Genomic DNA, 25,813 nt, shown 5'->3' with positions numbered 1-25,813 from the left:
ACCATTTATATAACGATACATGATGTATCATCCCATGTGATGATAACACTAAAAAATATCTCCATCCAAAGCCGCCTCTGTATAACTATTCTACTAGCCTTCCCTTCCTTTTTCCCTTGAAGAGATAAAGACTAAAAAATAAGTCCATTAGGGGTGACATTTTCAGATGGTTGTTAATTACCAATTTACTATTGCCATTTGCCAACTACACACTACTAAAGAAATAGTCAAAGTCAATGGTTTCCCTTATTTTCTTGAGGAATCAATGTATGGTCTTTATGTGCTATGCTATTTATTTTAGAGTAAATGGCAGCACCAACATACTGGTCAGTGGTCACGACAACTTTTTACCTGCTTTTCCATTCCCACTTTTGAGAAATGTTAAAAGATGACTCTCTTATAAGCGAGATTTTTTATTAGCTTTTTGTATTTATGTTTTTAACATAATATTTTATAATATTAATTTAAAATGAGAATTAATGTTAAACTGTGAGGTGTTAAAAAGTCTCACTTTAAGAGTATTCTTAATGTGTAACACAATATTTTGTTAAGATTGCAACTTTGCTCACCCCATCATTTTTTATTCTCGGTTTATGAAACCCTTGTTTATTTCATTAAACAGGATTTGGCTAAGGATTGCCCAATTTTAATTTCAGGGTTTCTCTGAATTTGGAAGTCTCACTTGGTAGGTTTCCATACCAAGGCTCAATCCAAAGAAGTTCGTAGCGTCTGCCAATTTCGCCATATCCCCTCTTTAAGTGGGGTGATGCTCGTCCTGATTGATTGTTATTAGATTACTTTGATTTAGTTAGTTTAAGATATGAATCTCAAAATTCAAACCAGTATGACGACAATCAAATGAGAAGTGAGCATCACCCTCACTGTCACTGTAGAGGGTAAACAAAAATGCTAACTCGTCATTAACTCGTTGATTATAACTAATCCCACCATTATCTCACACCTTTTTGTTGTTAAACATGTTTTGAACGAGTTTAGCATTTGACCAAGCAAAGAAAATCAAGGGGGGGGAAGAAACTATAAAGTCCAAACTAGGCTAGGCTCCAAAGGCACGTAATTAACACATTGAAAAATCCATGGAGCCATTTAGTCAAGACGCCCACATACTATACTTACTCACTTTCAGGCTCACATTTCACACTAGACAAACCCTTTCCACTTAAAATTATCTGTCTGCTTTTTTGTGCGACATTCATCTCTTTGCCCTCAAAACCAAAAACCAACCTCCTCTAGCAACCACCACCACCACATGTCATCATCCACTTAAACCAATAATGAGAGGAATTGTGACACCGTTACGTGATTATCAGATTATTTTAATCTTCGCGTTAAATACGCATGTGCGACGAGTTTATGTGTATATTATTAAAAAATTAGTGGTTATACTGTTATTGATTCAAAAGTACTTACAATGCTCAAGCAATACAATTTGAAAAAACAAGCGATTATTTAACGCGACTGCAGTAAATATCACAATGAAATTAAAACACAAAGCTAACATGATATCAAGAGATTCACACATGCACAACAGATGTATCAAAACGAGTAATTTAGCTACCAAATTACACATGCCCGTGCCACCAACATAGTGGCCAGAAATCGGCATAAGACGAAGTATTTATGTCAAATGTACACATATAAAGAACACTCATAGTAAGTTTGCTTATTATACACATAGTTATGTATTTTTCAAAAATATTTTCATTTTTCATATACGTCTTAATAATTCGTTAAGTTGCACAGTTTTCCAAAATTCCAACATGTGATATACGTATTACACATACATACACACCTTTCACTTTTAATACATGTTATTTAGGCATATTATTCAATAATACACATAAAGTTGAAATATTCTATATTTTTTTTATACATATTATTGAAAAGCAAAAACAAATAAATATTTAAAAATGAAAAATAACTGAATTTTTAAATATCTTTTTAACAAAGTTGCTGAATAATACATGTACCGTTTCATATGCACGCACTGTTTCATATTTCACTGGATATAGCACTACATATCAGACTAGGAATATGTTGTCCTGAAGATAAAAGATGCATAGCCGTAACTTCGATTTGACTGCTTTCCTATCAAAAAATATTTTTGTACCACGTAGCATTAAATACTTTGATAATTAAATAATTAGAAGTATTTTTTTATTAAGATCTCGTAGATCTATGTCTTTAAATGTTCATAATATTTAATATAAGTGGAATCCTTCCCTATCACCTCGCTTTGTGTCACGGTCATCAAACAAAAACTAATGACATATTAACGTGCTTAATTCGCCTGCGAATAGCTAGAGATGACAATTAAATAATGTAGGTGCAATTTGTCAACAAAATAAAAGACGCCACGTACTAGACAATGTGTTTCACAAATCATGATGTTTAATCACCTTCAATTATACGAGATATGCTTTATCTTTCTTAATAATATATTATATATGTTAAGGAGATTTTCAAAGGTTGAACTCTATACGGAATTTCTAACACTTCATATTGTTTAAATAATATTTCCTAATATTAGCACGAAAATTTATGTTAAAATATAAGGTGATAGTTAGTTCAAGTCCTACTTTGAGAGAGTCTCGAAAAAAATCCAACCAATAAAACTTGATAAACTTGTTGGGGTCCCCTTCTCTGGCAGCAAAATATACTGATTGATGGTTTTATTTGGGAAGGTGGACTATCTGCCCTCCCATTTTCATACTCTCCTCATGTTCTTCTATCTGTGTGGTTATAGTTAAACCACGTCAACATTTTATATTCCTCATACTTTTTGTTTTATTATTTCTATAAAAAATTAATATAAAATATTAACATGACTTAACTGTAACCATACTTTACAAAAAAAACATAAAAAAAATATGAAAATAGGAAAGCAAACAATCCACCTCCTTTATTTGGATATTATTGGCGGCCTAGATCATGAGGTGTACATTATGCAGTGGTTTGGTTGAGTATATCTTCTGGTGGTTGTTCTCTAGGAAACATAAAATCTAAGTTTTATGTCAACTTTTAGGATTGTGTTTTTTTTTATCTTTTTCTTTTTGTTGGCGGTGGAGGATAAGGTGGTTGATTCTTACTTGTTTCCTAAGTCCAACCATACACAAAAAAGAGTATTTCTTTTTGCCATTTGAAAAGAAGGATAAGAAATTAAAAAGAAATAAGAAAGACTTGAGGAAATTAAACAAGAAAGTGTACTGTGTATGAGTTTGATGGATTTTGCTTCACTTTTAAATTTAGATGTGCTCATTAGAGACTTATATTCTGTCAATTAAAGCCATTCTGTATTATCGACATCGTTATTGTCATTGGTACCGTCATCACCACTGCGGACGCCACTGCCGCCACCACATCACTTCTCTTACCACCATCTTGTCATACTCATCACCACTATACCACAATCTCCTACAATTGTCTTTTTGCCACCATTGGCATGACCACCATGATCACCACCTACAGTACCATTATTGGATTTTCGCTAACCCAACGAGGTTTTGATGAGGCACTTACAATGGGCTGGTCATACCATTATGTGCATGTTAATGATCATCTTGAAGATGTGAAATATTGACACCCTACATTAACTCACTTATTCTCTTTAAGACTATTGGATTACGTAGTAAGGTTATTGTGAGATTTTTGTTTTGATGTGCCTCTACTATGAGACTCGCGTTAGCAATTATTGTGCCTGCCAAAAACTAATGACAACAACCGTCATCTCTTAACATGAAAATATGATACGACTACTTCTTAAGTACACACTCAACGGAGAGTGTTGTGAATAAAATTATTAATCAGGAATGCGATTGTAAACTTAAAGTAGAATCTCAATAGGATTTGAAGACAAAATCCTCATAAGTTTGTATTAATTGCAAGGCAAGAACACCCATTATGAATAATATAACTAAAGATACAAGGCCAAAAAACGAGATTTGAGGACACAATTATCATACACAAGAGCTTTTTTTCTCTATGTCGTCTCATCTCTCTCACTCACATTTACGATTGGTTTCACAACAAATTTTTTGATCTTTTATAAATTATAGTTTTCATTTAGTTGTCCAAATAAGATAGCATCTTTAATTAAGAAGAAAATAAAATAAAACGTAGAGGTTGTTTTCTCAATTTCTTGGTCCATAAAAAAATTTGTGGCTGTGGCTACTCATGGAGCCGCCATCATTTTCTTCATCGTCATCATGTTTCAAGTTATAAGCTAGAGAAGGCTGTGATACACATCAAATGAAAGAGACTACGTGATTGGTCCAAATATGACACCTCACCCCCCCTCTTTCTCCTCACTCTCCCAGAGAGACATTGTATCTGGATAAATCCGTGTTTGCCCAATCTTGTTCGTTACCGTTTTCTCTTTATGCTCGGACTTTTTCAATTCTAATATTAGAAATAAAAACAAAATATAAAGGAGAAGAAAATATATGCATAAATATGTTATCTTTTGTCATTTAGGATTACTGTCCAATAATACTTCTCTTTATTTGTACGACGAGATTCCGTTCTAAATGACAGAATAATGTTAAGCAACAAAATGTGTTAATATAACTAAAAGGCAGTTTTTCCCCTTCCATGAACCTCACGAGTTCTAATCAATTTCAACAAGCATTCACAATAAATGCATAATCTAAACGAATCATGCATGAATACTACGTGCTACTTGACAAGATAGCAACCACCATACCCTAACTATATATATACTTATATATAATTAATAAAGACCGTGATTCAAATGAATGTTTCCATATACACGAAACTCAACAAATAATACATTACATGACTTTGTTCCCGTCAATCGTATTCAATTGGAGATCAATCATCAACTTTGTTTTGATTACTTAGGGCTGGTTTGGTATTGCTATGCTTTAAAAAAAAACTACTTCTGCTGTGATGTGAGAATAAGCAGCTGTAAAATAAAGCAGCAGAGTATTTGGTAAACTTTTTTGTAAAAGTGCTTTTGAAAAAAAAAAAAAGCAGTATTATAGTGTTTGGTAAGCCTTTATGTAAAACAGATGTGAAAAAAAATCAATTTTTCAAAGCTGGGTTTTGCAGCTTCTTGTTTTTGGCTTTTTTTCACTCAAAACTGTGAAAAAAAGCTGAAGCTGAATGTTTACAAACACAAAAACAGCTCACAGCTTTTTTCAGAATCACCTCAGTACCAAACCAGGCTTTATTCAATTCGACCTTGGTACCTAACCTAACCCAAAGACGGTATGTTAGTTTGAACAAAGAGGAAGGCATACAGAGGATGCTTGGCGGCAGCCGGCAAGGAGCGATGGTAGCCACCGACGAGGTGCGGTGGTTGTTAGGGCTGGGTTTGTGTTGGTAAGATGTTGACTCTGTCGTGTTCTCTTATCCCATGGTATCAGTGGTGGATCCAGGAAATAATGTTAGGGGTCAGTAAGAATAACGCGTGCAATGCGCAAATTTTTTTTACCAGAAATAGCATGCATATTGTCATTTCATCGAGTCTTGGTAGACAAGTCATTTGGAAATGCATACTGCACACCTATTAATGCCTCATTAGCAAGGGTAACTAACATATTCCAAGAATGCTCTCATATGAATGTTTAACAAAGAAACACATTTATCTTGAACACACTAACAATGTTTGATATCATTGCATCCCATTAATACGTTTGTCCAAGAATGATGATACTTTGTTATTCACTGAGATCACCATTTCATTTACTCTTCTTTAAGATATTTTATCAAACAGTTTTGGAGGCCATGTATGAAGCCAACTCTAATATTCAAAAGGGCAGCACCCAAAGTATCCATGGACATTCACCAAAGTTCAGAGGGGTAGCACCTAAGGTATGTTCATCGAAGTTCGGAGGGTCAGCTGACCCCCTTGCCCCTTAATGCATCCGCCACTGCATGGTATACATTTTTTATTTGAAAAAAAAATACAAAATAATAACGTTTAACACTTTTAACTCTTTGTTAAAAAGTAAAACACGTGTCAAGTAGATAAATAAGAGACATAAATTTGGGGACCACATATCCCAAACCAAAGTCATTAAGTACCTTTCCATCTTTTTATTTATTTTTTATTTTTTTTAAACGTAAGATGAGTGATGTACAACTTTTTTCGAAATGCTAATAACAATCCTATGTATCATTTTGAAAAGGATAATTATGAAAAGGATAGAGATGAGGAGAATGAAAGATATGAACTGATAGATGAATCTCATGATGCATACTTAGTAGAAAAGATCATTATGAAAATTTTAAAATAGAAGAATGATGGGGATTGATAAACATCATATTTAAAACTTATCACGTGGAGCCACTCAGTACTGACACACCCCGACCTAGGAAGGTCGAAGCATGCTAGCCGTCACCATGAGATGACATAACCATAAAGGTAAGTGATGTGAAAAGTGAATAAATTTAAAACTAATTAGAACTAATTACACTAAACAATGAAAGAGTGCGCAGTCGTGAGAATAACCCACTACAATTATTCATAACATAAAAGACAGTATGGCTACAATAGAGTAGTCAAAGTAGCTAAAATACACTTATTACACAACAATGGATAAGTTCATACGTCTAAAAAGCGGATAATGTCAGAACGGCCAAAGATCCCTCGAATGCCACGAAGAGTGTAGCTATCTAGGTCATGGAGGGACGAAAAACAAAGTTGAGTGGATCAGGAAAGCAACACTTGTAAGAAAACCTTTATTTTCGAACATACTAACCCCTTGTCGTAAACAATAATACAACAGCAATATAACCAGAAATATGCCAAGTCACGATATATCAATGCCACAGTAATGTAATCATGTGATAATCAAGTATAACTAAGTGCTCATCCCTCTAAGCTGACACACAAGTTCATACAAATAATTTTTGACATGAACAAGACTGGGTGTAATCAATACGCTCTAGTACTACAATCACGTTAAGGCTGGTGCAGAAGCACATCACATACGAGTCGCAATTGCCTAATGCAAACTGTACGACATGACTGACACTAAACTTGGATCCAAGACGAGCGAACGGTGTGATGTGAACATACACATGAAGGATTGACCCTGGCCCTAGGGCGAGTACTAACACTGGTGCAGCAAGATGAGCATGTACATATATGTATGAATGTCATGATAGTAATATCCCAACCATAAAGCAGCATTTATCACAATTTATATCACAATAACAAATACTTGGCAATATAAGCATAAAAGTGAAGTAACTACGCATTTAGGGAAACTATAAATATGTATAGGTATAAAATAAACTACCCACTCACAAATACGTCGCCAGGTCGTAGCCCCCGAGTCTAGCTTGGCCCCGTACGTCCCCGAGATACGTTTCCCCGTTGTTCAATGAGTATAATATATAATATGTCGGTCAAGCAATGCCATTTTAGTTACTATGGAAAATACAATAATAATATCAAATCAATATGCACATAGTGCCATATCACATCATCCCCTTACGTGTTCATCATATCATTCATAAATAGTAACTCACCACGTGACTCCTATTGGCCATTTTGCCCTAATGCCTCCGTGTGCAGTTTACATTTATACCTTGGATTAATTCAACACTAAAGTTCTCATACTCCATGAACAATTCCAAATATCCACATATCACTAAATTAATAATTCCGAAAGCATTTCCACAAATTCAACATGCTTGACTTGAAATAGAGAGATGTTTGAAAATAAATATAATTTGCAACACATTACATAAACCACTAATCCTTTTATTTTACAAATGATTTATTTGACAAGACAGGTGCTAGATGAGCTGAATTTGGGTTAGATAAGGGATTTAAGAGTTTTCCTTATTTTTGTACACTCTGTAAGACTTTTGTATTAGTTACTTGTATAAGAGAAGTTCTTATTTTACGCTTTTAGTTTTATTTTACTTTTATTCCCGCTCCGGGCATGGGGTCCCATCGACTCTAAGTTCGGGGCGTGACAGTACTATAATATAGTGATATTCCTCTTCACTTGAAAATGAGAGGTTTTAGGTTTAAATCTCATGGATGGGAGATTCGATACCAAATTAGGCTAGCTATTGTGTGGTTTAGCCGAACTCTCTCTCATCTTAATGTAAAAATATCGGTATACTAAAAAAAAAAAAAAATATCACATAAGGAGTTTTGAGTAGATTGTAAATGTCACTCAACAAATTTTAATGGCAAGTCAAGCCAACACAAGTTTTTTTTTTAAAAAAAAAATAGAGAAGGTTAATTGAAATAGACAATAAAAAAGCTCCGATTTATGAGCTTTGCTTAAAACAGCATGCTGACAAAGGAGGGGATATAAAGACGGTAAATATTTTATGCGCGTGTGGCTCACGATAACAGAGAGAGTGTGGGGAGGAGGAGCTGTCGGATAAAAACAATACCGCTCTCAGAAACCACTCCCATATGTTGTAAGAAACGCTGGGCGGGGCTGGTTGCGTGAGGGTCCTCCGCATCCAATCAACGCGCGTAGTAAAAGGACACGTGTTGGATCCGGAATGGGCGAGAGGTAGCGCCCGTTTGGTCCAAGCGCGCGATCGTTTCAAAGGGAGGGTAAAAGCGTGGGGGCCAAGTAAGGAAAGTTAAGGCAACAAATTAAAAATTACATTAAGAATTAAAAAATGAAAATAAAAGTTAACGCGGCATGATATGAGTTCATGCCGACAACTTGTTGAATCGGTTTATGTTGCCCAAATGTGTTGACGAGGTGGAAAGGGGTTGCGTTCTTATGTATATTTGTATCAAACTATGGATTATTAGTTGATTCGTTTAGGAAATTGATATTAAAGTAATAATATATTATTCATATAATTGCTCATAAACTCAAATAAATTACCCATATTATTTACTAAAATTAGTCTAATAATGTTAATTGTGTTTGAATGTGTTCATCACACACATTAATCCTTCATTTGTTGAGTTTATGATTCGTTTAACGTTCGCGTTTGAAATTTTTAATCGTAAAATTTTTTTTGTATGCATTAATTTGGAAACGATAACATACAATCTCAAAAGAAAATGTGCTTACATAGATCTCGATAAAAACCTTTTTGGAACATTCAACCATGAATAGTTTTTTAACACTTCTACTTTTTATCCTTCTTCAATAAATTCAAAGTTAAAAACAAACACAAGTGTTTAAGAAGAAAATAAATGTGTGAATGAAACATCTTCTCTTACCACTTTTAAATTTTGGAAAATGACTTATATAGCACGAGTATATCATCGTATTGGCATTTAATTAATAATAAAATAAATAATTTTGAAAACATTATTTCAAATGTTATTGTTTCATTGACACATAACGTTACATAACAATATAGGACTCGTTTGGAATCGCTTTTAAAATGGATGAAAACGCATTTTGTTAAAATGTTTTTTAACCAGTTTTTAGTAAAAATACAGCACATAACTAGTACTTATTTCAAAAAACACTTAAATGTTTTTAAAACTTAAAAAACATTCTCTAAAAATACTTCTAATTATTGTAAAAGCACTTTCATACGTGACTATAATCGTGTTATATAAAATATTCTTTAATATTGACTCAAGAATAAACGGCGAATCGAAACGATGCACGGAGTGGAGCGTGGGAGATGGGAGGAAAGGATCACCGCACGCAATCAAAGAGTGCATTCGCAGCCGTCAGATGATGATAAAAATGATGGGTGTGCTCTCTCGACAACCCACACATGCCACGTAATACGGAAACCAACGTTGCACAATTACTAAATTGCCACCTTTGGAGAGCCGCCCCTAATCCCATCTCAGTCAAATCCCTTGTTGACTGTGCGCCTCTCTCTCTTTCTCTCTCTTCAATTCCTCGCTCATCATTTCTATATAAAACCCACAGCCTGCCTCCTACTCCTCCATCGCCATCTCCACACCCCTTTCTCTCACATATTTTCTGCAGCCAAACACTCTTTTCCATCCAAACACTACAAACAGAAAACGCCACCGTTTAGTTATGGCGCCGAGAGAGAAGACGGCCGCCGCAGCCGTTAGGATGAACGGTAACGGAAACGTGAAGGAGGTGCATTTTAGAGGCGTGAGGAAGAGGCCGTGGGGGAGGTACGCCGCCGAGATCAGAGATCCCGGCAAGAAGAGCCGGGTCTGGCTCGGAACCTTCGACACGGCGGAGGAAGCCGCCCGGGCCTACGACACCGCCGCCATAGAGTTCCGCGGTGCCAAGGCCAAGACCAACTTCCCTCAGCCTTCGGAAAATGTTAGCCTGAATGTTGCAAAAAATAATAATAATAAAATTAGTAGCGGAAGCAACAATCAGAGCCCGAGTCAGAGCAGCACGGTGGAGTCCTCCAGCCGTGAGCCGCCGGCCCTGATGGTCGATTCCTCGCCGTTGGATCTAAATCTCGCTCACGGTGTCAGCTCCGGCGGATTCGGCTCCGCGCCGATGAGGTTCCCCTTCCAGCACCACCAGGTTCCAGGATTCGGAGCTGTCATCGGAGTTCCGTCTTCCGCCCCGGCGGCCGCGAATCAGGTGCTCTATTTTGACTCGGTTTTCAGAGCCAGCGTGATGAAGAACCGCCAGTTTCATCCACGCATGAGATTCGATCACCCCAACTTCCACGAGCCCGATTTCCACGCTGCCGGTACGGCCCAGAGCGACTCGGACTCGTCCTCGGTGGTCGATCTGAACCAGAACGATCTTCCTCGCGGCGGCGGAGGGTTCGATCTCAACCTTCCTCCACCACCGGAGCTCGCTTGATTTTGGTTTTCGAGAAGCGCGCGGCGACGGCCCGATTTAATAGGGAATCTTCAATTTCAGTTTCCTTTTATTAATTTTCTAATTTGCTAATTTCTAAGATAGAAAAAGAAAAAAAAAATACATGAAAAGAGCAACCAATTAAAGAAGCTCCATGTAAATACGTAGTTGATCGGATCAATATCTTTTTTTTTTCCAGCGGCGAAACTCCACCGTGTTTCAATCTGTTGTTGTGACTTTTTTTTTTTTCGATATCAATTTTCAGTTGCAATTTCTCTTCTGAGCAATAATTAACCGTTAATTTCTGAATTTCCATCATCTATTATATTGTTTCTGTTGCCCTACGAATATGATATTCTGATCAAGCGATATAACACTCTTTATCGCATTTATAATCAGTTTTGTATTCTATTTAATAACGACGGGATTTAATGATCGTCAAACGCTACAAGCCGTTGCGCAATAGGAAGTTTCGTTAATTTTATCATGTATATTTTCAAGATTTGTGAAGATTTTTTTTTTTTTTTTTTGGGTAATTTAATTTCAGAGCTATTAATACAAAAATAGCACGAAATTTGATGATTCATGTGGTTAACGATAAGCGTTGCCCATCATAATTGGTGTCCTAACTCGCTGCCGCGTGGCTACGTCTTTGTCCCAAGCGTCGGCGGCCTTTACTTGACTCGAACGAGTGAAAACCGCGCGCTTTGAGCTTTCTATAATTACGCTTTTGTCCCCCTCTTTCTAAATTTAGAGAAATGTTGGGATTGAAGGGCAAAAAAAAGTGAGAACTATAGGCGCGTGGGTCCAGTGGTTAGAGGGCGCGTAAGGGTAGCAGCCGGTTTTGGAGGGTGTTTCAGACCGAAAGTTTGTTCCACGTTGACTGGGTAGCTCTCGAGATTCGTGCTAGGATGGCACGTGATATACGGCCGTCCGATCTTAAGTACCTATTTATTGTTTTATTTTTTATCTTTTGGGGAAATTAATTAAATGGTTTTGAACTTTTGCTTAGCAACGCGGAACAGGTGGGAGGAAGCAGACAGAGTCGGGTCCCACGTGGTGGCGGGCGCTGCGAGCGAAAGTGGGAAAGCGCGGCTGCCGCTTTTAGTGGAGCCCACCGTCCTTTCGCTGAAGAATATTTTGATAAGATAATGGCACAAAATAATATTTGGACCACACTTCACCTTCGATTCGAAATTCCGGAAAACATGCTCATGTCGAGTGAACGACGTCAGCTTTCGAGCCGAATAATAGATGATGCAGTCAACTTTGAGAGATTTTTAATGTTGAAAAGATGGCCTAGTAAGTTAAACGTTATCGTATAATTGGTTGAAATTTTTATTTTTAAATTTTTAAATAATTGTGTTATTAAACTTTATGTGAAAGATTGTGCACCGACATAATGTAATATCTCTGGTTCAATGCATAGATTTAGAGATATGTGCAATTCAATGTTGGAGCATGCGTGCATTTAAATCAATCAATACGTTGATACCGCAATTTATTTTTAATTCAATGGATTAACATTTACGATAATTTAAGGCAAGAACGCAGAAGTGACGAGAATTAAGATAATATTATATAAAAAATATAATACGAGAAAGAAATGGAGTACGGCGCAGAGTGGTGACGTGTCGGGAAGCGACAGACAGTTAAGCGGGTCGGCATGTTTTAGTTCAAAGCTGTTGCCGCGTGTGGGACCCGCGGTCTTGTCCGGCCAACAGAAGGAGAGTGACTGGGACGTCTCGCGACGGGCCACGTTTCGCGTCCTTGTTGAAAAGAAAGCACAAAAAAGAAATAATAATAAAAGCAACCGTCAGGCAATTAGATAAATGAATAGAATATACATTAAACAAAAAAAAAAAAGAATAGAATATAGGTGTGGGCGGCTGCTGATGCCTTTTTCCTGGTTGCCTCCTGAGGTGACACCTCCCCCCTCAACAAGGGTGGGCAAACGGGTATAGAAACAAGGGTGGGCAAACGGGTATAGAAATTGCGGGTAGGAACGGGTAATCAAGGTTCAAGGTGGATACGGACCGGTTCCAATTTTTTAACAAGAGAAACGAGGCAGATTGATGAAATTTTAGGGACGGGCCGATTCCAAATGTATAGAAAAACAGGACCCTGGACCAGTCCGTTTGAAATTGCAAAACCAAATACTTCCAATCGAAATGCTCAGACATGGAGAAAACACCCCCTCTGGGTAAACCCACGTCTTCAAATTTTCTATTTTCTGTTTGTTTCTTGGGAAAATGGGTTGGATTAGAGTTGCTAATGGTAAAGTTTTGTTCTTTTTCTTTTGGGTGGATTCGAATTGCAGAGTATGGTGAAGAAGCACTCAAGCTTATTAGGGAAAACAATGATCGTCGCGGACGAGGACGACACTTCTGATGTTGAATTGGACCACATATTTTGGCACGATGTGTTGGATTTGTGCTTCGTTCGTGGTAAAGATTCTAGAGGACGCCAAGACGATGATATCGTCTTCTTCGTCAAAAAATTGTTACCTTTTTATTTATTTGTTTATGTTTTTGCTTAAATTTTATTAATTTTATAGCTTCATTTGTTATATTATTGCATTTTTTTAGGTGTAGAGCTCTTATGCGTATGGATTCAATGATGGCAAGGAAGGTGTTTCTCTATACTTCGTAGTCCAAACTCCTCTACTCCATCACAACCCTTCATGGATGCTCTATTCTTTCCATACGCACCCAATCCAACTCGAATGAGTCCAGATCTCAAAACTTAGACAAATTGAAAAAACCCCAGCAAATCTTAAAGATCTCTAGTAGGTCTCGATCTCGTTGGCAACATGGAGGATATGAGCTTGAAGGTGAGAGCGGAACAATCGAGATTCAAGAGAGCTAAAGAAGAAGAAGAAGAAAAAAGGGATGACCCGTGGACCCGACCCGAACCGGCCCGTTTCAAATGGGCCAGGTTAGGCCTAGTTCCTGTATTAGAATTTGTTGTACCCGCCCCAGCCCAACCCGTTTCTTTTAAACCCGAGTTCAGTCTGGTCCCTTCAAAATTTGCCCTGGCCCACCTCGTGCCCAGCCCTACCCCTCACTCCCTTCTTTTATCACTTCTCAATATGAATTTTCTGAAACAAAGTTTTTATGTATCAGAAACATGGTTACATCATATTATTATTCTACTCAAATTACAGCAACGACGAGATAAAGACACATTTAGTTAATTAGTTGCCGGATTTTTACTTCACTGGTGGTGAATTCCCTTTTCGCTCTTATCTTCTCTATTTCCATACAAGATCTAATAAGCTTTTTTAGCCATTCAAAGTTCTTGAATGGCTGAAAAATGCTCGAGAGATTGACCCCAAAAAATACTATGTTGAATTTTGATATTATACTTTGGGCGGGAAATTGGCAATTTCATTTCGTCGTATTCAAGTCACCCAACTCGCCACCACTTTTTTTTCGTAATAACGCTTGCTTTTTTTTATTTTTCGCTTCTGAAAACTCCGACTTTCCTACCCAGTCGGCCAACTTGGGAAGAGTTTTAATATTTGGCCAATATTATAGTCTGCAACCAGTCAGCCAATGATTGATGTTCATCAGACGGTCAAAATTTGTTGGGTACAAAAGCCAATGTGGTATCATCTTGTAATACACTAGTGGTTGTGACGAAGAATTTCGGATAAGGTTAAAGTTGTCGAAGACAGTAAAAGGTTTTGTGTCACACGTACGTGCGCTTTGGAGTTTGGAGAATAAAAAAAGACTCTCTCGCACTCTTACATGAGTGATGATCCTTGCTGGATCCACTTTGTGAGAATCTCGGGATTCTCAAATCATATCCGTTCATCGTACATCGTGCGTTGAAAAATCATTATAATTTTTTTATTTAAAATTGAATATAAACAGTACATGTCGAAAATTGTCCGCACGATGTACAATAAACAGATATGATTGGATAAACAGTACATATGCGTTTTGGGGCCCAACATGTGAAACTGCAGTCCCCTTTTCTCCATTTCCCACCAAAGTTATCAATTATTTACGTCAACCACAAGCTGATGACTCAGTGGTCAAGGACGGATTGCGATACTTAGTTCAAATTAAAAATTGGAGGTCTTGGGTTTGAAACTCGCTGCTAGTGTGGAAGCCAGACTTATGGCCATGGGAAGACTGAAATGCCTCTGTGAGTATTTCCAGCTCCCGGAATGGGTGAATACCGTGGTTTGCCATCAATTGCCCCTTTAAAAAAAAAAAAAATCAATTATTTACGTCAACGCCCTAGACCTTAGCTGATTAGCTGGATCTCGAATTGAAGGCTGCCGCATGCATTTCCCACGACGCGTTATTGACATTGTCAATGTCATTCGTATTTGGCTTTAGCCTTGTTGAATGGTTATCGATTTGGATAACTGTTTGTGGGAGTTTAGGGTTGAGACTTCGTTGTCAAGCATTTGTTTTGTTTACCAACTAATGTGTCTGCTCAAAGTCCTTTTAGGTACGTCAATCAACTACATGAACGCATATCATATTCCCTTGTTAAATTTCTTTTCATATCTGAGTGCATGTGCAATGGCACGTACTTTGATGTCGAGGAAATGTTCTTCGTCAACAAACTTACAAGGAGTTGGGACACTTGTCCCAATTATTTCAATTGATAACGACTTTTATAATGATATCAGAGTTAGGTTAGCCTATATGTAGAATCCAACGATTCTACGTGCTTTATATCATTCGGTTTAAATTATAATGAGCTGTGCTCCTTCATCTATTATTATAATATTATATTTTAAGAATTTGATAGCCAACCACATTTCGTGAAAAAAAAAAAAATACTGATATCTCAATGATATATGACGATTCTCAACTACTTACAAATTGCACAAAATTATTTACAAAAAAAGAAAAGAAAAACACCACCGTATTTAATGTTGTTAGGAGGTTGTAATCAAATCCCTATCATTATTTATGGTATCCAATTGTTGGTATCCAATTGTTGAGCAATAGCTGTAATAATAGTACCATGGATGATGGAACCCACATTGGAAGGAATAGGTTAGCGTCGTGTTATTTACACATATTTTTTTACTTTTACATTCTTTTGTTAATTTTTATCATTTTATTTATTCGATCTAACGCTCAAAAGTTGAGATAAGTGTATGAAAAGTAAAAATAATGTATGAATAACACTATCTGATAGAATTTGCTTTATTATTTAAAAAAACTAATGAAAAATGTTTGAAAATTTTGAGTTTTAACGATAAGGACAAAATAAAGGATAAAGTGAATAGTATCAGCATTGATTTTTTAGTGTAAAAATATGATTTTTCATTAAATTAAATAGTACCATAAATTTTTCGTTAAAGTTCTTTTTTTATAATTTGTTACAATTTCATTTTAATTATGAAAAAAAAATGTTTTTGAGAAGAGGTGGACCAAAGAACGACACGTCACCTGACTGCATGTGTACCGACTAACGAACGCGCCACCACGTGTCTGAAATAGAAGGATGGGAAAGAAAAAGATTGGATGCACCGGGACTTTCCGGTGGCGGTGGCAGAGGAGTCAAAGTGGCGCAGCAACAGAGCACACCCAGTTTGCGAAATTCGAATTGGGAATTTGATTTGTGTGAGTAAATTAAGAGAGCGAGTTCAAAATTGGGGGCTGAAATGGTAGAATTATTGGTAGCGAAAAATTGGGGTTGAAGACAGACACTGTTAGATTGATAAGTTTAGGGTTTATGTTGGAATTAGGTCAAAATTTCAAATGGGGAGAATTTTTCTGATTGAATTGGATGGCAGAACTTACAGATGCAGATTCTGTGACACCGCTCTTGCCCTCGCCGACGATGTCCTCTCTCGGGTACTCTCTCTCTCTATTCTTTCCCCTAAAGTTCGCATCTTTTTATACATGATGAGGTTTTTTTGAATGATATAAGCATGATTACGGGTAAAATAGGATTAATTTGTGATAGAATGGAGAAAAAGGTTGAGAATTTGTTTCCTTTTGAGGGAATTTGAAATGGGTTTGTATTGATTTTAGAAAAAGGGTTTTATAAATTGGGGTTTGCAGGTCCTGCATGGACTAGATTATATGTAGGCATTGTTTTTTTGGATTGGGATTGGGATTAGGGCGTTCGATAGAGGATATGTGGTATTTCTTGGTGAAGAAGCTTTGTGAAGCGAGAATGGACACATGTAAAAGGGCTAGATTGCGTGTGGTAGGGGTGGGAAAAAAACCGAAGAACCGATAAACCGCACAGAACCAATTAAAGGAACAGCAACAGCTGCAGAGTCAAGATCTAAGAGTGTTGCTTTCGCCTTTGAGCGCTGTCAATGGTGTTGGCCCCAGTGCATGACATCGCAGGCAACTACCGAATTAATAAACAGAGTCTGGAGTAAGTATCATTTCGTTTTTGTGAGATTTGAGATTGACTTGCAAATAATAATAATTTTAGTGATTTGAGATTGATTTTGAGATTTGCATATTACAGATTGTAAAAGCTTAAAAACTCCAGGTCAATTGGGAGGAGAAAACCACTTAGTGCCATGGTAACGACTGGAATGTATACACACATAGATTCGTGGAGAAACTAAACATTTTGCGACTAGACTGCGGCCGAGCGATTAAGTTTTGTTGTTGTGAAGAGTGACAAGTGATACATTAGACATTGGATCTTAGTAATGTTTTCCTTTTCGAAGAATATATAGAACTGTGTTCAATTTTTATTCTGTCACTTATATGTCATGGAGCTTATTCTCATTATTTTGAGATGTTTATTTTCGTTGTCGCTTTTTCATTTATGTGGCAGAGAGCCAATGTAACATGCTTTAGTGTTTAGCAATTTGACTATAGTTTGTTGTAATTTGATTAGTCTTTCAACTGCCGTCAAGGAAGGGCATATCTGTTCAGCAATGTGTAAGTTCTTTGCTTTTAGTTGCCTCTCGTATTTGTCATGTCGTTTTCTGCCGGACATATTGCCAGACAATGAACAAATATCCTTATAGTGAACTAATTAATTCTTGAATTGCCATATTGTCAATTTTTCATAGAAATCAGTCTCCTCTATAAATTGTAGGCCTTTTGGTCACAATAATATAAATTTGATGCTGTCGTATCTGTTCTAATAAAAATAACAATGTTATATTATCTTCAAGTGCCATGGGTAAATGTGGATTGGCCTTACCTGCATCCTCATTGTTCTCATCTGACCTTTGAAAGTCTTATCCAGGGTGAACATAACGCTCGGTCCTGAGGAAGATAGGCTAATGTACTCTGGTTTGCATACTGTGGAAGATATTTTTTGTTGCTGCTGCGGACATATTCTTGGCTGGAAATATGTATGCTTTCTTCATCTCTCTGCTTGAATGTTTTCCAATTTGTGTTAGCACAAGTAGGTAGGAGCAGGACTAGGGAATCACGTTTAGGTAACCTATATTGTTTTAAACCAAGTACTCGAAGTGCACTCTATGTCTGTGCAATCATTTACATCTAGACGTGGACCGCTCTACTTTTGAATTAGTTAGATTATTTGTGGCAAAGTCTAAATATAGCATTTGATCAATGTTATTAAAGTGCTATTGGTGGACTGAACACCTTTATTTTGATCACAAAACAATCTTATGCAATACTGATGGTGAATTTTATTAGGTAATTGCACACGAAAAAAACCAAAAATACAAGGAAGGAAAGTTTGTGCTCGAAAGGTACTTGCTGTTTTTTACTTTTGTCTCTATTTACGGTTTCTATTGAACTAAATGTGCCCGTTTCAATAACAGATGGACGATAGTGGAGGATGTAGCTGAGGAATTCAACTTGGACGCTCGTCTTGGTTCAAGTGATGGAGAAAATCCCTAGCAAAGTTCAACACTTATACAAATAATAAGAGCTGGATGCTACATAGTTATTAGCACTACAGACAATATCAAGAGTACTGAATTCTGTATTGCACTTTCAGGTGAGTTTTTATTTTTATTTTTTCCAACTAAATGTCTTAATTACCAACCCTATCCATCAAGTCAATCCATCGATCGATGTTATAAATTTGTCTCTCGCGGCTGTTTTTGAGAATTGTGATTATGAACAACTAGTTCGAGTGTATACACAGTTTATGTCATGAGAACCTAAATACCCTACAAGCAAGAACCTTTTGTAGCATCAGGATTGAAGACGCAATTTTCCGAAAACCTTTGGAGCACATGAAAAGTTAGAGCTCTCCTACTAGAAGCTTTGCTTTGTCAATATTTGGGAAGAAACATGGGATGGTACTCATGGTAGGACCAAAATACTCTTACGTATTTTGTGTGTGCGCGATCCAACGGACATGTGGTCTGGTCATTTGCTAGCTATTTTAAAAAATGAAAACTAATGAAAAGGGAACAGTATCGGAAGTTTTTCATTAAAGTTCTCTTTTAAAAAACCATTGTGCCCCAATGATTAAAGGGATGAGAAAAAACCAATGTGCCCCAATGATCCCTTCATATTCATTAGAAGGATAGGTATCATTTTTCTGGGGCCCATTTTGGTTTCTTCTCCTTTGGACCAATCTCACTGGAGTTGCAAGGGATGGTGCCGAGGGGAAAAATCAATCGTACGCAGTCTCATTCTTGTTTTGCGAAGTAGTTTATTAGATATAATTATTTAATTACAGATGTTGGTGGACAGCGTTCCTTACTCTGGATGGAGGAACATCCCGGTTTCTTATTGGAGACATGAGCATGCTTAAATAAATGACAAATATTTATATGGACTCTTAATTTTAGGTCTTCTGCCGTCCAACAGAATAAAAAATTAACTTAGCTTATACAATAATTGTTCAGTAAGTTAATAGGGCGCTAACCACTCGCTTGAATCTACGTCCCAATGTTTTGCATCAGTGAACACATTTTTTTAGGTCATTGTTCAATGTTCGTCGCGTGAAATTTTTACTCAAGTTGAGAAACGTTTCGATGTTTAATAATGTTTCTTTAACAAACACATGAACATTGAGTGAAATTTCGTGAATAATTAAGGATCTATTGAATTAACGGTTTTGATCATAAAATTATATTTAGAACTTGGATTTCTGATTAGTGAGAAGTTAGTGTGATTAGTGGGAAGAGAACCCCACTTGCAGAGAATAACTCACATGAAAACAAATTTATTGACGTTTTGATTCAATAATATATTATCATGTGCATAAAAAATATTATATAATAATAAATTATTGAACCAAAAAATGTCACGTAACAGTGAATTTATTACGTAATTCATTCTACGTTAGTAATTCTCAAAAGTATGTAGCTTTGTAGAGTGTCATTTAAACCCTTATTTTTTTTTTTTTGACATATCTTGTTTATTTTTAGGGAGTTTTAACGAAAAACTCACGGTACTGTTCACTTTAACGAAAAACCATATTTTTACATTAAAAAGTCAATCCTAGTATTATTCACTTTACCTTTTTTTTTTGTCCTTATTATTAAAACTCAAAGTTTTCAAGCCCTTTTCATTAGTTTTCCTTTATTTTTATGCTTTGATTTTTTTTTAAAATTTATTTGGTCTGCGTAAACGTGTGAAAATTATAAAGGTAGGTGTGTGACCTTATCCTTTTGAACTATGATTCTCTCTCCCTCCTCCTTCCATCTTCTTTTCTTATAATCTTTATTTTGTCTTTCTGATTCTATAAAAAATTAATATAAAATAGTAATGTGATTTAACCGTGATCGTTTAAATAAGAGGGAAGAGAAAGAAATAGAAAGAAAAAAAAAGAGAAAAAAATCTTACTCCTATCCATTTATCACATGAGTATTGTCTGACCGAGTCTTGGAGCCATGGAGACGGGGACCACGGAATAATCGGGTAAAAGAAAGAAAGAAATAATAAATATGTCACCGTCCGGGGATTGTTGTGGTGTTATTAATTGGAACCGCACGGCGACGCGCCACTCTGCAACTCTCTGCCCCCACGTGATGCACACCACTGTCGGACGGACTCTCAGTGCCCTTCCCTTTTCGAACAACTTTCATAGCATGCGAGTGCATCGTCAATGTAGTGTTTTGTTGTTTTGTGTCCATGTTACGATCTGATATGTAAATGTTATTGCGTACGATATTGTATTTTTGCACGTGAAATTATATTAGCAATGTATTTACGTTATACAAGTATTTTATTTTGCTATGTAGTTTTCAGTTTTCATCGTTCTAAAACTTATAAAAAATATTACCCTTAGTTGATCTAAATTATGAGGAAATAAATTTTTGGCCACGCTTTCTGGAACTCTAATTTAATCTCAGTTTGTTCCTTGTAAGTCAAAAGTCGTCACTTTACTAACTGAAACTCAAAGTTAGCTTCATTTTGCTCCCTGAAAATCGTTATGATCTTATTTTGCCCCATGAAACTAAGTCGTATCTATAAAACTCAAAATTCGCTCTATATTGCCTTTAGATATGTTAATCTCTTATTTGGGTTTATTTTGGTGCACTAGGCTAGTCATTTCTTCATTTTTTTTTCCTTCATATCTTCAATTTCTTTTATACTTAATATTCTTTGCTTATTGAATGTTAATGCATAACGGAGATTTATAATTAACTTCATTACACATGTAGTATAGTGTTATTGGGTGTTGGATCCTACATATGTTTTAGGAGACAATCCATAAGTTTCAAAGGGAAGAAAGAGTACAAATCAAAGTGGAACGAATTTTGAATTTTAACTTTCAAGAAATAAAGTGGTGACTTTTGAGTTACAGGTAATAAAGTGAAATTAAAATGAAATTCTAGGGATCGCAACTACAAATAAGCCAAAAGAAAATTGAAACTTAAATGCAATAAATGTAGTATACGGCTCTGACCAATTTTTCTAAATCTTAATACGTTTCATCATTCTAATCTAAGCTTCTCTTTGTTTCCAATTAGTTTTTTTTTTCTTTCACCTTATATTTTGTTTCAATTTTCTTGAGTTGTCAATCGTTGGTCTATTTATGTATTTGCTTGCTCAATAGTTTTATTCTCGACAATTTTGAAATGGATTCGAAGCTTGTTTAAGAAAGGAAGTTGAAAACGACATGCCAAAGACAACAATCTTTCACTCATCCCTATCAAAACGGTAAAAACCTTCTTAATGCATCATTATCATGTATGATAAAGGCTTATTAGTTGTTATCGTCACAATAGAGAAAATTTTCATTATGATCGGAATACAAGTATTACATTACGTGTTTTTATATAAGTGATGAGAAATTTTATTTTTTCAATTATTAACTTTTTAACACACATATCCCATCATTTATATAATAATACGTGGTGTACCATCCCGTGTGTCGGTCACACCAAAAAATCTCTCATATGGTAATGTATTTTCATGTTATTTCATATAGTGGGCACACGTGTCACATAAAATATAGCTTCGTCGTGTCCCAATGCTTGCCTTTGTAGTTGCTATATCTTAATCATGGATAAGGATTGTCTGCCCTTCCACTTCCGGTACCCTCCCGTGCCCTCTTGTTTTGTGTGATCACTGTTAAGCCACGTCAACATTTTATATTGTTTTTTTTATAGAGATAATAAGACAAAAATGAATAGTAATATAAAATGTTGATGTGGCTTAACTGTAACCACACAAACAGAACGGCACAGAACGGCACCGGAAGTGGGAGGGCAGACAATCCTTGTCCCTTAATCATACGTACCAAAGTGACTCACTAAAAATATATAATTCTCAATGAGCATCCTCTTCAGATTCTCTTTGTGAGAATTCTAAGAATCCTTATTTTATATCTGTTCATTGTATATTGTGTAACTAATTTTCGTTATGTACTGTTTGCATTTAATTTTAAATAAAAATATTTAAAATAATTTATGACCGCACGATGTACGATGAACGATGAACGGACATAATATGAGGATCTCCATAATCCTTACAAAGAGGATCCGGAGAAGATCCCCATTCTATAATTCAGTAGATACGTCTGTGATTTGTATAAAAATATAAATTTATATATAACCAGGCAAATATTTCATATAAGAGATTTTTTTTCATATAATATTATATAACTTGTGACTATATTTTAGCTGTAAAATACATGATAGCAAGTAAAATTATAAATCTTCGACAAAAAAGAAAAGAAAAATTGTAAATCAAAACATTAAATCATAAAAAGTATGTTTTATACTAAATTATAGTATGACAACATAATAAACAGAAAACTAAAAGCATAACTCAACTTTTGTTGTTGTTGTTGTTGTTTTTTTTATTTATTTTTTAATTTATCGATTTATTAAGAATGTGGTGTAGGTTGCGCAACGTAATAAAAAGCAAAACCAAACGTTGGAGAGACGGCCGTGACACCTCTGGTTCCGACAAGATTCGCCTGGTCCGGGGACCCGCCACAGTTTGAACGCCAGCCACTGCGCGCGCAGAGAAGCAGACACGAACGTGGGGGCAGTGGATTCCCGCCTTAATAAAATGGGAAAAAGAGAGAGAAAATAAAAAAACTAATAAAAAACTTTAAAAACTTTAAATTTTAACAAAAATTACAAAATTAAAAGTAAATTAAATAATATTAAAATTAACTTTTTACTGTAAAAATATTTTTATTTTTATTAAAATAAATAGTAACAAAAATTTTTCGTCAACGTCACCTAAAGAAAACTGAAGAGGGGAAGTGGGGAGGCACAGAAAGGCATGTGGGGACCAACTGGGGAGGGTCAAATCGGCCAGTCTATGAATTGACGGCCGGGGGTAGGTGTACCCACGCGGCAGAGGGTGGCAGCGGATGCAGCGTACAGATTCTGCAGAAATTGCAGGAGGGAGCAGCTGATGTACATGTTTGCTGAGTGGTGATGATGGCGAGTGGTGACGTTTGGAATTGCGTGAAATATCTCCTCCGTAAAAGCAATTCAAGTCTGCTGCTCTACCTGCACCTGCAGCTCCTTTGCGTGTTGTATTTAGTCTTGTTCCTCCTTTCCCCCTCTTATTTTATTCGTTGTCTTCTTCTCTGTAACCCTAACCCTAAATCCGACTTGTATATTCCATGCAACTGAAGCTTTTATCCACTAATATTTAATTATCATATTCTTTAACTGAGGAATTGAAAAAAAAAATACGGACATAAGCTGCAAAGATAAAACGTTCCAACTATTAATCATGGACAACATTAACGTTATAGAGATTAAATTTATAGATAAAATTTAAAAAATTAAAACACATAAAAATTGGTGATTTGTTCATTATTCAAACGTTGATAAACGTGTTATTCATATTTATGACACATTATTTAGTTTACAAATTTTGTTTTTAAATTTAATCGTCTTAGCATTATCTTTGAAATTTATAGTCTTGTTACAAAAATAAACGAAGAAAAAAAAAAACTAAATAATCGCTTTTTAACATAACAGAGAATTCTTGATTGTTAAGGAGAGGAGAGGGAGGGGGGGGGGGGGGGGGGGCGCTCGCAATGAATGAAGAGTATGAAAATTATATTCGAGTGCAAAGGCAATATCGGGTAGTGTCACTAATTTTTGGAGCCGATGACATCAATACTTAACATGGACAAATTATTGGCAAATATTACACGCTGAGTGGCTTGATATTATCACGTTTGATGGATTTCACCCACTTATTACTCTTTGGGTAGCAATAAGACATGGTTGAAATGGTAATTCAAATTAGAGAAATGCTAAGGAGACTCTCTCAAATTAGAATTCTTCATGGATTCTTTATTATCTCATAATATAATTTAACGATAATTAAAAAAGACCAAGGAGATAACCATCACAGAGTGACCCAATTGTTGAGAACGAATTCTAAGCTTATATTCCACACGACACGTTCTGAATTCGATTCCTGACGCTGGTGAATTGTACGATGATGCTTAAGATGAAACTAAACTACTTTTGTAAGTCTTCTAGGCTCTGAGAAGGATGACTAATGTGAGGAAACCACTAACTGATTCTTAAAAAAAAAAAAAAAAAAAAAAAAAAAAAAGAAAAAAAAAGACCAAGGTGGTAGCTAGTTTGCTTGTGCTACACATGAAAACGACATTACGTTTTGAACATTTGAGTCCAAGGGACACACGCACCATCATAGGCTACCTGTATCGATTTATAAAATTATATAATATTTTGTGACCAAAGCCGCCGCCCTAAAAGGAGGCTGTGAAAAAGGAAAACATTGACCAACAATATAATCCTAATGCTAATACTTAATCAATGGCCGTCTCATCCACTTTCTTTACCTAATCAAACCATCTTTCCTTCTTTTTTTTTCCCTTCCCTTTCCAATTATTACATATTAAATCCTAATTTAATTGATTAACAATTGCGTAATTTTGCTTTTAACTAGATTTTGCAATCTTTTGTTTACTTTTGTAACTTAAGTGACATTCTCCTGTTGTTGTGTTGTTGTGTACGAAAAATTTGTTTGAAAGTACTTTTAAAATAATTTAAAATATTTTTAGTAAAAATAATTTTGAATTTAAAAGCACTTTACTAATAATTTGTTCTAAAAAATATTATATCAGAAGCGTTATTAGCCATTTTAATTTGGGAGTTTTAACGAAAAGCCTACTGTACTGTTCACTTTAAGAAAAAATCATATTTTTACCCTAAAAAGTCAATTCCGGTACTATTCATTTTACCCTTTATTTTGTTCTTATCATTAAAACTCAAAATTTTCAAGTTATTTTTATTAATTTTTCTTTTTAATTTTACTTCTAATCGAACTTTGAATTAGCAACTGCACATCTGGTTGATTCACAAAATACCCAAAGCAGTGTCTGATCGACTAATCAAATCATTTGGTGCCCGGTGTGAGCCCACAGACTTGGATTCATACTAATTTATTGGTTTTAATATTGTTTTGTCTAATCTAAGACACGTCCTAAAAGCAATTGTGTTTCTGGTTGACAACTACAAACGATTTTGTATTACAACTTCATTTTCACAAGTATTCAGAAAAATTGGTATTGCACCACTACTTATTTTTAAAATTAAAACAAACAATAAGTTACCAAAATAAATAAATAAACAATATGACATATATAAAGAACATCCAAAAGTTACAATTAGAGTGAAAAGTGTAATTTGGAAGTTTTATAGAAATTTGTAAATTATATGATGTGTCACC

The 25,813-nt window shown here is 35.6% G+C and overlaps 2 protein-coding genes across 2 annotated transcripts; both read left to right on the top strand.

Annotated features, from left to right (window-relative positions):
* Positions 1 to 9,809: 9,809 nt before the first annotated feature.
* On the top strand, positions 9,810 to 11,051 carry LOC137726206 (ethylene-responsive transcription factor 4-like). Its single transcript, XM_068465094.2, has one exon. It carries the CDS (start codon positions 9,987 to 9,989, stop codon positions 10,743 to 10,745), a length of 759 nt encoding a protein of 252 aa, XP_068321195.2. The 5' UTR covers positions 9,810 to 9,986; the 3' UTR covers positions 10,746 to 11,051.
* Positions 11,052 to 16,255: 5,204 nt separating this feature from the next.
* LOC137725950 (protein yippee-like At5g53940) lies at positions 16,256 to 18,811 on the top strand. The gene is made up of 5 exons (XM_068464796.2): positions 16,256 to 16,573; positions 17,586 to 17,629; positions 17,943 to 18,051; positions 18,362 to 18,417; positions 18,490 to 18,811. The coding sequence occupies exons 1-5, from the start codon at positions 16,478 to 16,480 to the stop codon at positions 18,566 to 18,568; spliced, it is 384 nt and encodes a 127-aa protein (XP_068320897.2). The 5' UTR covers positions 16,256 to 16,477; the 3' UTR covers positions 18,569 to 18,811.
* The last annotated feature ends 7,002 nt before the right edge of the window (positions 18,812 to 25,813 follow it).

Source organism: Pyrus communis, chromosome 5, assembly GCF_041283825.1.
Source record: "Pyrus communis isolate YQ-2024b chromosome 5, ASM4128382v1, whole genome shotgun sequence".
Lineage (NCBI taxonomy): Eukaryota > Viridiplantae > Streptophyta > Magnoliopsida > Rosales > Rosaceae > Pyrus > Pyrus communis.
The sequence above is the reverse complement of the archived record's forward strand: the minus strand, read 5'-3'. Positions and strand labels throughout refer to the sequence as shown.